The sequence below is a fragment of the Mchenga conophoros genome, linkage group LG8 (assembly GCF_057382185.1).
Source record: "Mchenga conophoros isolate Kocher_MC1m ecotype Shallow Benthic linkage group LG8, M_conophoros_male_GT1.1, whole genome shotgun sequence".
Taxonomy (NCBI): Eukaryota; Metazoa; Chordata; class Actinopteri; order Cichliformes; family Cichlidae; genus Mchenga; species Mchenga conophoros.
Window position 1 is genome coordinate 22,598,363 of NC_140533.1, and position 20,397 is coordinate 22,618,759.

General features: G+C 39.2%; 1 protein-coding gene across 1 annotated transcript; it reads right to left on the bottom strand.

Moving 5' to 3' along the window:
- Positions 1-1,595: 1,595 nt before the first annotated feature.
- LOC146568761 (alpha-2,8-sialyltransferase 8F-like) lies at positions 1,596-15,005 on the bottom strand. Its single transcript, XM_085285045.1, has 7 exons — positions 14,856-15,005; positions 6,829-6,897; positions 6,630-6,704; positions 4,162-4,303; positions 2,898-3,010; positions 2,723-2,815; positions 1,596-2,637 (listed from the first exon to the last, which is right to left on the bottom strand). The coding sequence occupies exons 1-7, from the start codon at positions 14,939-14,941 to the stop codon at positions 2,160-2,162; spliced, it is 1,056 nt and encodes a 351-aa protein (XP_085141171.1). The 5' UTR covers positions 14,942-15,005; the 3' UTR covers positions 1,596-2,159.
- Between the last annotated feature and the right edge of the window lie 5,392 nt (positions 15,006-20,397).

The window sequence follows — 20,397 nt, forward strand, 5'->3', positions numbered from 1 at the left end:
ACAAAATGTTCAGTCAAACACAACAAGTTTTGTATAGAGTTGTTTGATGTATCAATGACATCCAAAGACAGCTCAAATGATCTGTAACATCTGTGTACATTGTGCATGTAATTTTATGTAGGAAATAAAGCTGACTTTTGTGGGATGTGTTAATTTTGTATTTTATAATTTACTAGCATAATGTAAACATACTTCTATTTCTAGTTTGCTTAAAAGTTTTAACCTAAAATCACTGTGCCCTGAAGCATCCCTTATTTATACTTTATCTTTTGCTTTATGATTCTTTTCTTGCTGCTGCTCATTTCTGTTATCATCTCATCCTATTCACAGTTCTTCATCCTGCAATTCCCCTTATCCAGTGGTACATTTCCTCCTTTCCAAAATGTCCTAATAAGATGATGTCTCATCATTAGATATGTCTCTGTGCAGAGTCTGTGCCTTAAAATATAAAGCTCCTTGGGATCACTGGCATTGTGAACAGGTGCTAAATAAATTTAATGAACTGAATGTTAACATATTAGTCCATTAATTTAATGCATCTATGCTGTTCTTCTTTTCCCTTATGCAAGAACAGAACACAACAAGAACACGCAAGATGCTTACATAAATTCAAGAGATGGCCAATCCCTTTTTTTCAGTGTGTCCATCTGCCACTTGCATTTCCTTACCTGGATGATTGAGCATGCATCAAGACATGCCTACTTATTATTATTATTTTTTTAAAACTTAACTTAAACATCTTGAACAAACTTAACATAGCATTTTGTTTGATGTCTTTGGATTAGGGTCAGTTGCACTCTTACACAGATATTCTTCCAAACTTCTGTAGTTGATTGCTTTTCTGCTTATGATTTTTCAGCTCATTGCAATAGTATCAGTTTAATCAAAGAACATTAACAGTTAATATTTTGTTCAGATAAAAAAGTGCTTCATATGTTTTCGATACAGTAAATGTATTGTTTATGAATCTGATATCTGCCATTGAGAGTCATTTTGTTTTAGTGTAAAATAAAATGAAAAATAAAATCTATTATTAACAGACTTCTTGAGATGTAGCAGAATTATAAAATTAGCATATAAAGTTTTGGGTTTTGTTTTTACTGATGACTTATTTACGTAGATGAATACAAATTTATTCATTATTTAAGTAAAGGTATTACTTTAATTAAGCTATTTATTACTATAAATCAGGTTTTCATCATATAAATAACTCCTTTAGACAGCTACTAAACTGGATTTATGTGCAATATGATGGAATTTTCTAAATAAACAATGTTTCACAGCAACATCTGTTTGTTTTAAAGTTCCATCTAGTAAAACCTAGCTTGACATGGCATTTTTGACACTGGTGATATATTCTCTGAGCACTTGAAAAGTCTTAAAACTGTAAACCTGCTGTAAATATAAAATTAATACAAAATTTACTGTTTTTAATTTGAAAGTGCTCTGTCAACAGTCAGTGCTGAAGGGGAACATCTTTGGTACAGCTGTAGTAACAGTGAAGTGACTAAAAGCAGATGATAAATTTGGTAGTGGTATTCGCATTCCTGCAATTTTTTATTAGTATAGATAAAGCATGTATGAATGCAGCGTTTATAGCCCATTTAATGACAATGACAATTTAATTTGCATAGTACATTTCATTACATGGAAACACAATGTGATCACCAATGTAAAGAAATAGGCAAATTTACAATGGCAGGGAAAACAACAGAACAAAATAAAATAAAACAGAATAACAAAACCTATTAACTGTAGACCTGTGTGAATGGAAAGATTTAGAATCTGGTGTTGAATGTACGGACAGTAATTGATCTCAAGTCAGGTAGCTTGTTCTAAAAAAAACACGACTAAAATAACTGACACTCACATTTAGATCTAATTCTAGAAAAAGTTTTTTAAAAATGAAAAGCAAACAGATATTGTTTTCTTAATGTTCAATGTGAGATATTAAATTTCTTGATATACACTAGAAGCTGTGAAGCTCAGAGAAATTCCCGCGAGTCACCAGTTCCAGGATTAAAGAGATTTGGAGATATATTGTAAGACTTTTAAAGTAAAATGTAGCCTACTTCTGACTAATACATATTGATTTCAGTGAAAATGTCTTGGCTTCGCAGTTGGACACTTAAGCATTTTTTTTAATTCCATCATTTAAACTAGACCTGACCTGATTTGCAGTCTCCAAGGTGAAGCTTGAGCACACCCTTATTGTGCAGCTGTACCCAGTGGTAAAACTCATTTGGCATTGAATGGACTCTTGCATTATATGGTACATTATCATAGTAGTGGTTAGTTAGGGGAAAGAGTCTATCTGGGTGATTACTAAAGGGCCAGAATCCATACAGATGCACTGTTTCACATAATTCCAGGGCCAGACTAGTTATATATAATCCAGTGCTAGGTCGATATTCCTTTAACCCCTGGGATTTCCAGAATTTGTCCAGTCTTTCAAGGTACAGAGGGTTAAAGAAGATTGGTTGAATAGGGATTTTCATGTCCTCAATGGCATACACAGCCCGCTGACACACACCCCTACTAAAACCAAAGGAGAAGCAAGGAAAGAGGAGCAGGGAGTTGCCATACTGGTGGAGGCTGTCTGCAAACGGCCGGCGACGTCCCGTCAGTGACCCATACCTGCAAATTAAACAACAACGCTTAAAGCAACAAGACAAAAAAAAAAACCCAATTCAGTTCCATGTTAGAATAAATGTTTGCTCACTTATTTATGAAGATGGTTGGGTTTGCTGTCACAAGGTTAGTCTTTATGCCAACATCATTCTTAAATTCATTTTCCAGAGGAGGTAGGTTGCACCTGAAAACACAACAAAATATTTCTTACAGAGAGATGAGTTGTCGTCATGATTTTGGTGCTATACACATGACATATTTCTCACCTAAAAACAAAATCAGCTGAATCAATTATTTTTCCACAGCCGCTGTTTGTCAGAATCCCACCACTCCCAACAACTGAACAAGTGTCCCATCTCTTTTTTGAGAAAGGATTTTCCTGGAATTGACATCAACAGATTACACATTACAAAAAGAGCAAGATTTATACTGTTTCTAATGTACTATGTGTGAGAGACAAGTACTCATTGTATTTAAGGAATTATGTCAAATCTGTAGGATGAGAACAACAAAGAAAAAGGTCCAAAGTAATGTGAAATTCAGAATAGCATTCATTACATGCCTATGTATTGTGTTAGGGTTGAAAACTTTTGATTTTTTTTATTTAAATTATTAGATAAAGCTGTTTTAATATTTTATTTATACACAATGCAAATATGCTCATAAACTGGCTCAGGAAATGAGAACGAGACCCCCAAGGCTCTTGAACTGGGCCTTAGAATAATAAGCAGATAGCCAAGGCTACGCAGGGGTTGTTTTTCTTCTCTGTTTCTCATTCCAGGACAAGCAAATACGAGGTGAGGTCGGACTGAACGGGGAGGATTCACAGCAAACTGCCACGTTTGTGTTGGGAGAAGATAATCTTTGTTATTGTCACAGTATAAACCTGTACAGCCCTGATCCAGGGTCATCTTTTCTGTGAAACAGTTCGCTGGTTCACAAAAAAGTCCAGCGCTGTAACTTGTAATTTCAACTGCTCAAACAAATTACATTTTTTAAACTACAAATATTTCTCCTGAATTCCTTCTGAAAAATCTGAACATAACAATTGTAAGTATAGACATTGGCAGTAAGAAACAGCTGGATAGAGCATAATTATCACTTTGACTTTGAATTTGATATGTCATTTTAAATCTTTATGTGTTACTTTCAATATGTTGACAATACAAACCACACTTATATGAACCATAGTCAAGTTAGAAGGTTTTTTGTCCTTTTTAAACCAATAAATAATTAAGAGACAGAACTCTGACAGAACTTATTAAGACAGATGAACTGCTGCAAAAGTACTCTGGGCAGCTAATGTAGGAATATGCTAAAGAATTTCATTTGATTCAATCCGTTAAGGGTGCAGGTCCCCAGATTTAGCACATGACTAAACATGTGATATAAGAACTTAGTAATACTATGTTAGAACATTTGAAGAATAATTAGGACATGAAACATGCAGCAGATTTTGTCTGAGTTCATTCTAGCGCATTCATAAAGAATACATTTCAAGGCATGTTCCCATCTTTAAGAAATACATACTTTGATAAAGGCCTTGAAAAGCACTGGGGTCACGGGAATGACAGTCCTGTCCTTATCACAGACAATCTTAGATCCCACTGGAGTGTTTTCCTGAGTGATAATGCCATTGTTGGATCCATTGCAATTGATGTTCAGCTGTAATCTTGAAAAATAATAAATGAATAAATAAATAAATAAATAAATGTTTAAAGTTAGCTTTAGTGTTAAGGTGAAAGATTTGTGGTTTAAAATACAGTACACCTGTATTGTAAGTGTCATTTCTGCTACGTATGTATAAAAAGCAAACAAATCCCACATGAATTCAGTGTGTTATTTAAAACACTGATTTTATTTTATTTAAAACACTGAAAGCAATACAGTTTTATATTAGTTAATTTCATTTTAATTTCCAATGATGAATTTCAGCTACAGCAAATCAGGCTTACCAGAGAGGGAAAACAATTCAAATAAATGTTTTCATTTATGTAGTATTTGAATAGGCTTCAGTGGTTTGAATGGAAATGATTATTTAACCATAATGAAAGCCATTTAACTTCAGGCAGCTACAGATACAGCATACATGTAGGACAGACAACCTGTCTTTTGTCTTTAGATTGTATTTCATATTAATTTGTCTATTGTTGTATATTATGTTTACAGTTAGTGTTTTTTATGTTTAGTTTTTTCTTTGGCAATATTTGGCTTAACTCTTCAGCAATTAAAGACATTTTTATACAAAGTTCCCTATTCTGAGTGGTTCAAATGTAATTTGACAGTTGAATGATAACCAGTTTCATGTCCTGCTGAACCCCTTCTTAATTCATAAAAAATTATGCAGATGTAATATCTGAAGTTAATTTAAAGTCTCGATTTTATATTTTGTAACTTTTTCTCTGATTCTAAATATAAGAAATGTCAATGCAAATGAAGGAAGCCATTATTAGGTTGGAAAAAAGAGAGCAAAAAATTAACAGACTGATTCTTTCTTTAAAAGAAAGACTGCAGTGAATCAGCTCAGCAGCAAAAAGACCTGAAAGACCACAGAAGTGCAGGATAACAGAATTATTTACATAGTCAATGAGAAGAATTTTACAGCATCTTACCAATTAAGGAACACTCTCAAGTGTACAATCAATAAAGAGATGCTTTCATGAATGTAAATACTAGGGTTGGGAATTGGTAAGAATGTAGCAATTCTGATTCTATCATCAATATCACTTATCAATTTGATTCCTTATTGATCTCCTTACTGATTCTCATTGGCTCCATTTTGGGAGTTACTGCCATCTCTAAGCAGCATATCAAACACATTACATTCATGGAAATTAATTAGATGCTGTGGGTCAAATATTTGTGCATGTTGGAGGTATTTAAGCTCCTTGTTGCAATCGGTGTTGGGTCTGTGTTTCCACAGGCCCCGCAAGTTTAGAGACTTATTCCTCATGAGAACGAAAACAAGACAGAACATCTTCAACCGGTCTTTAACTCGCTAACGAGGGAAGCTTTGGTCAGAACCAGGCGGTGGAGCATAATGCTCATCACCTGTCTCTAGCCCAAATCCTTCAAAGAGCAGCTCTCCTCGTAGCCTTTTTATTGACAAACTGTTACAATATACAATAGTTTACACAATACAACACAACACAAGCACCTTCCACTGTAAAACCCACCAATGGTTCTAAGACAAGACACTATGTGTGTGTGTGTGCACGTGTAAGCATGTGTGCAAGAATGTGTGTGTGTGTGTGTGTGTCGTGGGGGTGCGTTTGTGTGACTTCCTGCTCACCAAAAGGATCATAAAAGCAGGAAGCTTACAACACAAGAACCAGATCTTTCAGATAGGATGTATCTACAATAAAACCTCCCCCAGCACCAGAGTAGCTGGAGAGGTGGTCAGAGACAAAAGAATGTCTTTGGTCCTACTGCTTGAAACAATGTAGAGATGGTAAGCATAAAAATGACAACATTTAACAATTCAATTTAACAATCGGTGTTTAAGTCATTATTCGAAAAAATAATGTATTACACAAAACACTTTTATTAAAAGTAATTCAGTACTTTACTTCAGCGGTCCCCAACCCCCGGGCCTCGGACCGGTACCAGTCCGTGAGTCGTTTGGTACCGGGCCGCGAGAGTTGTATGGTTTTCAGGGTTTTTATCGGTTTTCAGCGTTATTTTGTTATCGTTTTTATCGTTTACTCGGTTTTCCTGGGTCTTTTCATGTGTGTTATGAATTTTTTTCGGTACCGGTACTAGTTTTATTTTGTTGTATTTATCCGCGACACCTTAAAGGACGGTCCGTGGAAATATTGTTGGGCATAAACCGGCCGTGGCGCAAAAAAGGTTGGGGACCGCTGCTTTACTTAATTAGTCCTAGGAGGAAGTAATCTGTTAAACTATTGTTTACATTACAATTGCTTTTCTCTGTAAAATGACCTGAAATTCACTGTCTAATATCAGGATGTTAGAAGGCTTGAAGTGTATGATCTTACCTGAATCTGTGGTAATTCTCCTCCTGCTTTTTCCATGTTTGATTGTAGAGCTTTTTTACTTTATCGATGGCTTCCCTGTAATGCACAAGCATTCATACACACAGTTAGAAGTATCATGCCTGCAGGTCTGACATGACTCAATCTTGGCAAAAATACTGTCATTTATTAAGAAAAAAGTTATGACAGTGCTCGCTCTTACTTGCAGCCTTTACAAAGTTCAGAGGGCTTTGAGGCACTTCTTTGAGGAAGTGGTCGGTGAAATTCCAAACTGTGAGAAATAAATGAGACAGATTAGTATGTGCACATAAAAAAGTTACCTTTTCTTGTACCCATTTTTTCCCTCAGCTTCATTGCTGTTGTTCTTTTCTGTACATGTGTTGGAAGGTCATGATCTTAACTCATTGTGTCTGAACCCTGTTCTTATGCTACCTGCAAAAATTCCAAAAGTTACCTACATATTCAATATAATATTAGATCAGATATCTGCGTTATAAACAACTTGTTACATGTTTTGTTTTGTTTTTTCATGGTGTTAAATGTCTTGGAAAACAAACTAATTCCACTTCACAGTTTGAAGTATCATCGCTGCAGGGCTGACATGGCCAACTCTGTGTTATTCAAAGGTTGCTAGGAAGTACTGGTGGTTTGTGGCAAGTTAGATTGATTAGTCTAGTCAGTATTGCGGTGAAGTTTAGAGTAGTGCCATTGATGATGAACTGGTGCAGAGCAGCTTTACTGCTTCCTGTCATAATTCAGTCACATCAACCATACCAGAGATCAATTTGAATTTAGGTGGATGATCGTGTTTGGATTTACTCACTCACTAATGTGTGCTTCAATCTCGTTGAATTTAGTTGTGCAAATCAATAAAGAGCAGTGAATTCTATTCCCAACTACAACCAATCTTAGGTTTCACACTAAGATTGGCTGTCAAATCTCACTTTAGACCTTACATACTCTTTTTTTAAGGCAAAGCCAATTTAAATCACTCTTATTTATTATTTCTTTTATTTTCTGCTTTTTTTTTTTTTTTTTTTTTTTTTAAATCAGCTTGTATTTATAAACAAGAAACACTCCTAGAGTGAAAACCTCTGCCAAGGAAGCTCACTCTCTGGGCACTATTAAAGAAACAGCATTGTATTAGGATAGGCTCCAGCCCCCCTGTGGCCCTGATAAGGATAAGCGGAAGAGAATGGATGGATGGATGGATAAACCAGTATAATGTCCTAAATGTTACCAACACAAACAAAGACAGGAGAATTTTAAGTATAGTGTTCAAGATAAAAGATATTTTTGGTAAATTGACTTTATCTGACCTTGAAGAAGATGTCAAAGGTCCAACGTAATTTGATATTTAGAATCCACATACATCTTTTCCTATGTGCCTATACGTAGTGTGATGCTCATTCTTCTTTGTTGGTGAGGGTTTTTTTTGCACCATATGTTTGCAGGGAAGCTGAAATATTTTAATACCTGTAAAGTAAATAGTGAAGAGGGAGTGAGTTTCCTTAGTTGGGGTTTGTAGTGACGTGTGAGAGAATAATTGACATGTAAGCAAACACATAATAAAGTTGGCACACATAATAAAGTTTGCCTGGCAGAGAGCTGGTACAAATGTCCTCCAAAGACCTAATTTTTATTTTTATACTTGAGTGCTGGGTCTGCGCTTCCACAGGCCCCGCTGGTTTTATTTATTCTTGTTAACGACAAGCAAGACGAACATCTTTTACTTGCTAGCAAGGGAGACTGGTCGGAACCAGGCTCTTGGAGCTGAATGCTCCTCACCTGTCTCCTAGCCATTCAATTCAATTCAATTCAATTTTATTTATATAGTGCCAAATCACAACAACAGTCGCCTCAAGGCGTTTATATATTGTACAGTATATCCTATAATAATAGATACAGAGAAAAACCCATAAACCCCTATGAGCAAGCACTTTGGCGACAGTGGGAAGGAAAAACTCCCTTTTAACAGTAAGAAACCTCCGGCAGAACCAGGCTCAGGGAGAGGTGGCCATCTGCAGCGGCAGCCTACACCTATTGCAGCATACCTAAGGGAGGATTCAGGGTCACCTGGTCCAGCCCTAACTATATGCTTTAACAAAAAGGAAAGTTTTAAGCCTAATCTCAAAAGTAGAGATAGTGTCTGTTAGAGCAGGGCGATATGACCAAAAATATTTATCACGATAAACATTTGAAAATTTGCGATAACGATATAACTGACGATATAATTGACACTAGACAAAATACTTCACAACTCCTCAACTTTATTAGTGCAAAAAATAAAATCAATGTATTTTCACTTAAACAAGCAGCTGTTTTTTATGTGCATTAAAGTTATATAAAAAATTAACAGTGCAAATGCAAATTCCTTGCTGACAGTTTAACCAAAAGGCATTTCCAGTGGAAATTGGCTGACATATCCTCAGCATAACCATGTATAATATCCACAAAACTTAAAAAGAGGTTATACACACAATACAGTAATATTATGTTGAAGCACATTACGTATCACTCCGCGAGGCTCCTGCCTACAATAGCCACAACGCTCCGACAATCCATCAAGCAGTGCGGCTTCGTAGCTTAGCAAAGTCGTACTAAAACATTTGCCAGATTTTTGAGCGCCGTGTACCACATAAAATCGTTTCGAGGTCAGTAAACACAACCAGAATCCAAACATAAGGCACACGGGATTATAAGGGGCACTGTCGACTTTCAGAAAAATCAAAGGATTGATTTTAAGTGTGCCGTATTTTCCAAAAAACACGGTAATAACGACAGCCCGCTAGCATGTGCTACCAGAAATAGTGCTTTTGTGTATCTGACAGACGAAAGCTAAACCAGTTCCACACCACTGAAGTTGCAGCATTTTTACAAACCAATTCTGGTTCATCCGTTTCATTCAACATCCGCTTTCGTTCTTCTCATTCTCCGTCGCCGGCACGCTTTTTCCTCCATGTGCGTATGAAAACAAAGGTACTGCGCATGCGCGTTTTACCCATATTCTATCACGATATTTCAATTTCTTATCATTGCCCGACATTATACCGGTATTACCGTAAACGGTATGATATGGCCCAGCCCCGGTGTCTGTCTCCTGAATCCAAACTGGAAGCTGGCGCCTGAAAACTGAAGGCTCTCCCTCCCATTCTACTTTTAAATACTCTAGGAACAACAAGTAGGCCTGCAGTGTGAGAGCGAAGTGCTCTAATAGGGTGATATGGTACTACAAGGTCATTAAGATATGATGGGGCCTGATTATTTCAGACCTTGTATGTGAGGAGCAGGATTTTGAATTCAATTCTGGATTTAACAGGAGAAATATGCTCTCTCTTTCTAGTCCCTGTCAGGACTCTTGCTGCAGCATTTTGGATTAGCTGTAGACTTTTCAGAGAGTTTTTTGGACATCCTGATAATAATGAATTACAGTAGTCCAGCCTGGAAGTAATAAATGCATGAACTAGTTTTTCAGCGTCACTCTGAGAAAGGATATTTCTAATCTTATAGATGTTGCGCAAATGGAAGAACGCAGTCTTACATATTTGTTTAATATGTGCGTTGAAGGACATGTCTTGGTCAAAAATAACTCCAAGGTTCCTCACAGCGTTACTTGAGGCCAAGGTAATGCCATCCAGAGTAAGAATCTGGTTAGATACCATGTTTCTAAGATTTTCAGGGCCGAGTACAATAACCTCGGTTTTATCTGAATTAAGAAGCCATCCAGGTCTTTATGTCTTTAAGACATTCCTGCAGTTTAACCAAATGGTGTGTGTTACCTGGCTTCATGGATAGATAGAGCTGGGTGTCATCTGCATAGCAGTGAAAATGTATGCTATGTCTTCTAATGATGCTGCCTAAGGGAAGCATGTATAATGTAAACAGAATTGGTCCTAGCACTGAACCCTGTGGAACTCCATAACTGACCTTAGTGTGTGAAGAGGACTCTCCATTTACATGTACAAACTGGAGTCTGTTAGACAGATATGATACAAACCACTGCAGTGCAGTACCTGTAATACCTACAGCATGTTCTAATCGCTCTAATAGGATATTATGGTCAACAGTATCGAATGCTGCACTGAGGTCTAGCAGGACAAGCACAGAGACAAGTCCACTGTCAGAGGCCATAAGAAGATCACTTGTAACCTTCACTAAAGCTGTTTCTGTGCTGTGATGAGCTCTGAAACCTGACTGAAACTCTTCAAATAAGCCTTTCCTCTGCAGATGATCTGTTAGCTGTTTGACAACTACTCTTTCAAGGATTTTTGATATGAAAGGAAGGTTGGAGATTGGCCTATAATTAGCTAAGACAGTTGGGTCTAGAGATGCTTTTTAAGTGAAGGTTTAACTACTGCCAGCTTGAAGGCCTGTGGTACATAGCCGGTTATTAGACATAGGTTGATCATATTTAAGATTTAAACATTAATTAATGGCAGGACTTCTTTGAGCAGTTTTGTAGGAATGGGGTCTAAAAGACACGTTGATTATTGAAGTTAACTCAGAAAGATCAATTAGAGAAAAAGAGTCTAACTTAATATCAATGGTACTAAAAGTAGCTGTAGATAATATTACATCTGTGGGATGATTATTGGTAATTTTTTCTCTAATGTAAAAATTTTATTTGTGAAGAAGTTCATGAAGTCATTACTAGTTAACGTTAAAGGGATGGTTGGCTCAAAAGAGCTCTGACTTTTTGTCAGCCTGGCTACAGTGCTGAAGAGAAACCTGGGGTTGTTCTTATTTTCTTCAATCAGTTCTTGTTGAGAACCGGTTCCCACTGTTTCAATTCCTTGGAGTTGTTTGCCAATTTTGCAAACGATTCCCTTATTGATTCCAGTCGCCCCGAATGACGTCACCACGTTGCGGAGCGTCATTTACCTGGCAGGAAACACGGCGCGTAAGCGGCTCAAACACTAAAAAGTTTGATTATACTTTACGAGAACGGATGACAACAGGGCAACTTGCAATACTTGCAAAGTAGATATTTCATTTAAGGAAACACTACGAATATGCAAAAGCATTTGCTCACAAAACACGTGATAACCTTAAATGAATGTTGTGTTTTTAATTCTGCTCCGGACTCGTGAATCTCAACCCAGCAGCACCGGTAACGTTTGCACATCCTCTCCCATTAATGCGGCAGGTAAATAATCAACTAACAGTGCATATTATGTTAGTGAGATCTGCCTTATTACAAAACCTGCCATTACTGTGTATTTAGGTGACCATGATGAGAGAGACAGACAGAGTCTGGCTCAGATGCTGGCAGTTCTCGCTGCAGTCTACCGGTAGCATCTCCTTTCAGGCCAGGATAGACGAATGTCACCGAGCAGTGACTAAATTTGTGGTAAAAGGCTTGCACCCATTTGCCACAGCAGATGCCCCGATTTTCGGTAAGTGAATGTGTTTAATTGTAGGCAGGGACATTACTGGATATTCTTGTGTAATTGCTACAGAATAATTTATGTTATACTTTGTTATTGCTACAGAAGAATATTTATTTTATTATTTTACATTTACAATTTTTTTCCCCGGGGACCCTGTGACACCCCATTGAAGAGCCGTAGGCTGGATCTTCTAAGATCACACTGCTGTAAGGCCATGTTACTCCTAATTTCTATCTTGTTCAAAGAGAAGATATAAAACAAAGTTCTAAGCTAATCGACCTTAGTGTTCTCCTTTAAAAAAAAAGAAAAAAAAGAATCAATAACAGAATTGATAAAGAATCGAAAATGGAATCTGAATCGTGAAAATCTTATCAATACCCATCCCAACACACCGCCCCCTCGGCCTGTGCTTCGAGATTTCTGGTAGTTAGAATGACTCGGGGGTGTTGATTCATTTAAACTAACATAATCATCCTGCTGCAACCAGGTTTCTGTAAGGCAAAGTAAATCGATTTGTTGATCAATTATTAAGTCATGTACTAACAGAGACTTGGAGCAGAGAGACCTAATATTTAATAATCCACATTTCACTGTTTTACTCTTTGGTTCAGATGTGGATACTGTATTGTTCTTTCTTTGTGATTTTTTATGTTTAAGTTGTTTATTGCTGGTTTTTAGTTTGTTTTTTGTCTGTTTGGGAGCTGACACAGTCTCAATGGAGATGGGTTTTTAGGGGGGGTAGCAGGAAGAGAGAAGCTGCAGAGAGGCTTGTAAGACTGCAACTCTGCTCTAGCCAGCATCCAATAAACAGCCTTCCTTGCCTCCTTTTATTCTGTGAACACAAGCACCACCCATTGTAAAACCCCCCAATGGTCACAAAAGATAAGGTACTATGTGTGTTTGTGTGTGCACGTGTAAGCACGTGTATGTATGTTAGTGTTGTGTCAGTTGCGAACGAAACGGCTCGTAGAGCCGACACTTTGACGTGAACGATGCGAGCCGGCTCGTGTTTTTTTTTCCCCCCCCCTTTCTCTCACCCTCTCTCTCCCACTTTTTTTCCCACTTCACTCCACACGCGACTTGTGCTTTGCACTGGGAAGAGGGCGGAGGGATGGTAGTAATATTCTCAGTAGAACAGAGCTGGAGGGAAAGAGAGAGAAAGAGAGCCATGTGTCTTGGAATTTGTACAAGCTCTTTGGAGTTTGTACGTGCTTTGTCTCTTAGGGGCCACCGTATATATTTATTTATATATAAACATATATAAGTAAAACCACATTTTTTTTAACATTAGTAATTCGTTTTGTGCATAATTTTATATTGTTGTTAATAATAAATTAATTAAAGCAACAAAACAACCTGAAGAGCCGGTTGGGAGCCGAAAGAGCCGGCTCTTTTTAGCGCTACTACTGTATGTGTCTGAACATGCATGTATGTGCAAGAATATGTGTGTGTGTGTGTGTGTGTGTGTGTGTGTGTGTGTGTCCTCCTGCCCAGAAAAGGGTAATAAAAGCAGGAAGTTTATGACACAAGAAAACAGAACCTTCAGATAGGATGTGCCTATAATAAAACACTTCAGCCTCCCCCACCAACAAACTGGCTGGAGAGATGGTCAGAAACACAGGAATGTCATTGATCATGCTGCTTGAACTAAGACTTACAAATTTAAGTAACACAGTGACAACATTTAACAATTTGACTCCAACATTGAGAACCTTTTAGAGCCTGCACTTCTTCACTTTTTTTTTTAATTTGAGGAAAGAAGTTGAATTAGTACGTTTACTAGAGTATTTTTTGTCACGGCTGGGGGCAGTCGTGTGGTGTATTGAAAAAAGACTGGCCTATAAAAGAGCTGCAATTGAGGCAGGCTTCCTCTTTACTGGGAAAACAAGATGGCTACCACAAAGGTAACCTGCAACACTTTGTTACTTAAATGCTTCCCAACATGATCCAAAATGCAGGTACTGGCTGGGGTGCGAGTGAGTGTTTAATTTACAGCGGTGAGAAGGTGACAAAACAGGAAGAGCAGAGCGGGGAGTAAACAAACCTAAACTGGGAAAACTAAAGAACAAAACTAAAACCAGACACTCACGGGAAGAGGAGCAAAATGCACAAAGAGAGATGGCAGAGAGACGCAGAATGAATACCAGGTAACAGCATAATGCAGACTGACATGGAACTAAACAGACCACGCAACAGAGAGGACAGGAAAACACAGGGCTTAAATACACGGGGAGTAATCAGGGAATGGGCCACAGGAGGGAGACACAGCTGGGAGCAATTAGGCTAACGAGACAGGGGAGAGGTAAAACTGAACACACTGACATGAGACATGAACTTTCAGAATAAAACAGGAAACTAACAGACACAGAGAACCAGACAGGACACTGAACTTGACAGGCAGACTCATGAGCAGACACAATAACACCATGGACAGACAGAGGGAACACAGAGAAGTGGGAGCAGACAGGCAAAGAACAGAAACCTAACAAATGGCAAAATCACAACAGAATACACACTCGGAATGAACAAAAGCATAAGGAAACACAAAACCCTGAGTCCTCAGACTCAGGACCATGACATTTTTAAGACCAAAATGTGTAGTTCTACTTATGTGAAGCATGTGTGTATTTCTTCCACCTCTGGCTTGCATTTGCATTTTACACAGCTTCCCAAGTGTTTCAGAATTGGGCTTGTATAATAAGAGTAAAACACTAACAGAGCTTGACTGTTTTTTTTCTGTAATAAAAAACAGTTACTTTTTTGTGGTTTCACAGTGATCAAAATATTTGTTTTACTGGCTTCTCCCTTTTCATTTGTAAGTACAAAGGTAGTTACTCACCTTTCTTCAAATGTGTACCAGATAAAAGCGCTCAGCAGACACCCCAAACAGAGGAGATTGGCCATCATCGAGAGCTGTTTCCTCATGTCTCTCCAGTGGTTCACATTTCACAGCACTCAATTTCATTTCACCTTATATATTTTTCCGGGTACTTCCTGTCTGTCTGGTTTGGCTGCCTGTTGCTGCTGTTGCTCGTTTCCATGTTTGTGTGTATGAAGGGGTGTGTGTGTTAGTGATGTGTGGAGCCGGGTTTTTGTTTTCTTTCTCTCACCCTCTCTCTTGCACTTTTTTTCCGTGTCACTCCGCACGCGAGCCTTGTGCTTTGTTACACTGGCGGTAGCATAGAAACAAAGGAAAAGAGAGCCAGGGACAACAATGTCACATTAGAAAGGTATAGTAATCATCCACTAGTGATGGGATTTCCGGCTCTTTCGGCTTGGCTCACTAAAAAGAGCCGGCTCTTCCGGCTCCGAACCAGCTCTTCAGGTTGTTTTGTTGCTTTAATTAATTTATTATTAACAATAATATAAAATTATGCACAAAAGGAATTACTAATGTTAAAAAACGTGGTTTTATTTATATATGTTTATATATAAATATTTACAGTGGCCCCTCGAGACAAAGCACGTACAAACTCCAAAACACATTTCTAGCATTAACTGAACTTCCAAAACAAAGCTACCTCGCTTAAATTACACAATTGAAAGCATATGTGTATGGCTTGCACTCATATATATTCAAATAATTTTAAAAAAAGTTCATTTACCTGTTACTACCACACACCAAATCCGGTAGCCACTAGCTCAACACTGCGCCTAGCATCCTGGAGCACTTCTGTTGTGTTTTGTACGTGTTTTAGAGTTTGTACGTGCTTTGTCTCTAGGGTCCACCTTAAATATACTTTTATTTATTCACTCCACATAAAATGTAATAAATAAATCATATAATACAAAAACCAACTATTCACAGTTCAACTTTAAACTATTTAAATTTTCAACTTTTTCCTTTTAATCAAATTTAAAGTGAAACTATGCCGGCTTGTACACATACACGAGAGACACGAGAGTTCTTCTTTACTGATGTTTACTGTGCTTCTCTTAATGTACAGGTACACCGTAGAACTGGTGAATACAAATGTACAAGAAAATTATATTTCAGCATTAAAACATATTACAATATAAAATTCACAAAATATAAACAAACATACCACTTTGGCCTGCAAGTAGACAAACCGGTGTAATTGGAACTTAGGACTTATTTCTTCTTTAACATTCACACGGCTAGACCGTCACCATGAGCAGCTTCTCTGACCTTACTTCCCAAAACAGGAAGTGACCTCTGCTCTTACCTTATACCTTATACCTTATACTTACAAAATTAACCGGCTATTTTCCATGTATCAAATTAACTGTACACCAACCAATCCGGTAGGCAAAAAAAGGAAAATGTTAACATGCTCAACACAAAAATAAAACATACAAAATAAAATGCGTTAGTTACATTATCATTATCACAGGACAGCATTGTGCCATCACGCACCAGGGTGAGTTATAACAATGACAAACCCTGGTTTACTCCTAAACTCAAAAAGCTGTGGCTGGAAAAGAGAAAGGCGTTCAGAAGTGGAGACAGGGACTGCTACAGAGAGGCCAAGTACAGGTTCACTAAAGAAGTGGACATTGCTAAACATCAGCACTCTGAGAAGATGCAGCAGCAGATCTCAGAGAATGACTCGGCCTCTGTGTGGAAAGGTTTTAGGAATATCACCAACTACAAGCCTAAAACCCCCCACTCTACTGATGACTTGCTCTTAGCCAACACCCTTAACGACTTTTACTGCCGTTTTGACGAGCCATCAGGCAGCCTTCACACCTCCAACGGCCCCAACAATAGAGGCACTTTGGACACTAATTCCCCCACCTCTCCCCCCTCCATAGAGCCATCACCACCTTCAAACTTTTCACCTACAACACCCCCCTCCTCACCCCACACAAAAGAGGATTTCACACCACCTCCTCCCACCACAACTCTTCATATTCATGAAGCAGATGTGAGGAAGCAGTTTAAGAGTCTGAATGCTCGAAAAGCTCCCGGCCCAGACGGTGTGTCTCCTGCCACCCTCAGACACTGTGCAAACGAGCTGGCCCCAGTGTTTTCTGGCATTTTCAACTCCTCACTGCAGGCATGTCATGTGCCTGCCTGCTTCAAGTCCTCAACCATAATCCCTGTTCCCAAGAAACCTAGGATCACTGGACTAAATGACTACAGACCCGTGGCTCTGACATCTGTGGTCATGAAGTCATTTGAGCGCCTGGTTCTCTCCCATCTCAAGACCCTCACGGCCCCCCTCCTGGACCCCCTTCAGTTTGCATACAGAGCCAACAGGTCTGTAGATGACGCCATCAACATGGCCCTACACTTCATCCTGCAGCATCTGGACTCCCCAGGAACCTACGCCAGGATCCTGTTTGTGGACTTCAGCTCTGCCTTCAACACCATCCTTCCAGACCATCTCCGAGACAAGCTTTCCCAGATGAATGTGCCTGATCCCATCTGCCGGTGGATCACTGACTTCCTGACGGACAGGAAGCAGCATGTGAGGCTGGGAAAGAATGTCTCGGACTCCCGGACCATCAGCTCCGGCTCCCCTCAGGGCTGTGTTCTTTCTCCTCTGCTCTTCTCCCTGTACACCAACTGCTGCACCTCCACCCACCAGTCTGTCAAGCTAATCAAGTTTGCAGATGACACCACCGTTATTGGACTCATCTCGGACGGGGATGAGTCTGCCTACAGGAGGTAGGTTGAACGTCTGGTGTCCTGGTGCAGCCACAACAACCTGGTGCTGAATGCCCAGAAGACAGTGGAGATTATTGTGGACTTCAGGAAGCACACAGCCCCACTCCCCCCCATCATCCTGACTGACACCCCCATCACCTCTGTGGACTCATTCCGCTTCCTGGGTACCACCATCACCCAGGACCTGAAGTGGGAGCCCACCATCACCTCCGTCATCAAGAAAGCCCGGCAGAGGATGTACTTCCTGAGGCAGCTGAAGAAATTCAACCTGCCAACACGGACGATGATGCAATTCTACACTGCAATCATCGAGTCCATCCTCACCTCCTCCATCACCGTGTGGTACGCTGGAGCCACTATCAGGGACAAACAGAGACTGCAGCGTGTTGTGCGCTCTGCTGAGAAGGTGATTGGCTGCAGACTCCCATCTTTGCAGGACCTGCACACCTCCAGGACACTGCGGCGTGCAGCTCGGATCTCAGCTGACCCTTCTCACCCTGGATACAGTCTGTTTGACCTGCTCCCCTCAGGCAGGAGGCTCCGGTCCATTCGCACCAGAACCTCTCACCATAAGAACAGTTTCTTCCCCTCTGCTGTTGGACACATGAACAATAAACGTACGACTGTTCCCACCACTAACACATGACCCTACGCTGTGTTCACTGCATCACTCCATGTTTGGCACTGATCACCACCTGCACTCATGTATATATCTTTCTACGTAGCACTTTTAATTCTTATTCTCATGTATATATCTCATGTATATCTCATGCATATATCTCTACATAGCACTTTTAATTCTTATTCTTACTTTTATTTTTTCATGTCTATTTAAGCGCAATTTATGACAGTATGTTTGCACTGAAGCACCGCAGCAATTTCCTAATGTTGTAAACCTGCTCAACATTTGGCAATAAACCCTTTCTGATTCTGATTACAAGAGCTCCGCCTAGTGGTCAAATACTAACATTTCACCAACTGTTACAGAAACAACACAAAACACTGCAAATCACAACACAATTAAATACAAATTAAAATATGAAAACAAAAAGAAGATGCATATTCTCTGTCATATGGGCCCGCATGAATAAACTTTCTGAATCCTTTATCATCCACAACTGAAAATAGACCTGGAAAAGCTTATTCACGCCTTTGTGATCTCTAGGCTGGACTACTGCAACTCCCTTTATTTCGGTCCTCATTCTGCCCTTCTTCATACACTGCAAACTGTTCAAAATGCGGTGGCACGCCTTCTGACCGGAACTGGGAGGTTTGCCTCTATTACCCCTGTTCTAGCTGACCTGCACTGGCTAGCCATTAAATGCCGCATCCAATTTAAAATACTGCTGCTTACTTTTAAAATTATCAACAACACAGCCCGAGCTACCTTATCGAACCCCTTAGATCGTACAATCCCGCTAGAGCACTAAGATCATCTGCTCAGTTACTCCTGGTGCAGCCAAGATCTCGGCTGAAGTCTAGAGGTGACCGTGTGTTTGCCTTGGCTGCACCAGATTTATGGAAGAACCTTCTTATTGCTATCCGCGTGTCTGATTCTATCCAATCACTTAAATCACGGTTAAAAACCTATTTATTTAACCTTGTCTTTCCTGCTCGTTAATCTCTGTATCTGATCCCTAGACTTACTCTATTTTACCGTTTATATACACTTTTTTATGGTTTTGTGCTTTTTTACTTGATATTCATTTTATGCTATTCCTGTGTATTAGTGACACTGACCTGTTAGCAAACTTGGTACTTTGCTATGGTCCTATAATATTTATAATATTTATGTCTTATTTTCTGTCTTTTATGTGAAGCACTTTGGTATGCCGTTGGTTTTTAAATGCCGGTTAATTGTTTGAAATTGTTCAGGATTGCAAAAGCCTTGCTGTGCAAGTTTAAAACAATGAGGGTGGAGCACGCAGTTGCTGAGCTCCGGTGTAACTGGCCAAGATAGGCCTAAGGGTCCGCTGTTGCTGGCTACTTCAGAAAATAGGCGCGACCCTGCTCGACTGGTACATCTGCGGGGCTTTTACCTTCTCGGGGAATTACAAAAACGCTTTTGCAATCCTGAACAATTTCAAACAATTAACCGACTGTTAATTGTCTGTGCGACTGGTTTTAGAAGTATGACTGCAGCGTTTATTTTCTAAAGGGCTGAATGTTATTTGCGACCATGTGTCGTGTTAAAAACTACTCTGAAACCACGAAACCCCTTACAGAAGAAATTCTCGTTTGATCCGTTTGTAAATAAATCAAATGCTTGCATCGCTGCATGCTGTGACATCAGAATTACAAAATGAGTGTGATTAAAACAATTAGTTTGAAAGAGCGATACTGGCTACTTTGGGGGAAAAGGTGACATCGTGTGCAACGTGTTTTAGAAGTAGCCCAATAGCTACAATTTATTTTCTAAAGGGGCTGAATATTATTTGCGACCGTTTACTGTGTTAAAAAACTAGCTGGCTCTGTCTCCCTCTTAGTTCAACATTCTGAAATCCCGATTTTTAAATAAAATGATCGCATCAACCCGTGAAAGAAACCCCAGTAGATGCGTAAAAACTAGTTACATTAAAACTAGTGGTTTGATTAAATGAAACGCTTGTGAACAGGCTGAAATTACCCGTACAGAAGAAATTCCCACTTGTGCCGTTTTTAAAATAAAATGCTTGCATCGCTGCATGAGGAGACACAGTGACAGTCCTAGCCTGTTTGGCGCCCTGGGCGAACACTCCCTCTGATG

Bases quoted from the DNA above. Each gene is read 5' to 3' on its own strand.
- LOC146568761 (XM_085285045.1), bottom strand. From the start codon at position 14,941: ATGAGGAAACAGCTCTCGATGATGGCCAATCTCCTCTGTTTGGGGTGT. The intron at 4,304-6,629 runs GTAAGATCATAC...TTATTTTTCAAG, and splicing joins GAGAATTACCACAGATTCAG to ATTACAGCTGAACATCAATT. The intron at 3,011-4,161 runs GTATGTATTTCT...TGTCAATTCCAG, and splicing joins TTTTCAAGGCCTTTATCAAA to GAAAATCCTTTCTCAAAAAA.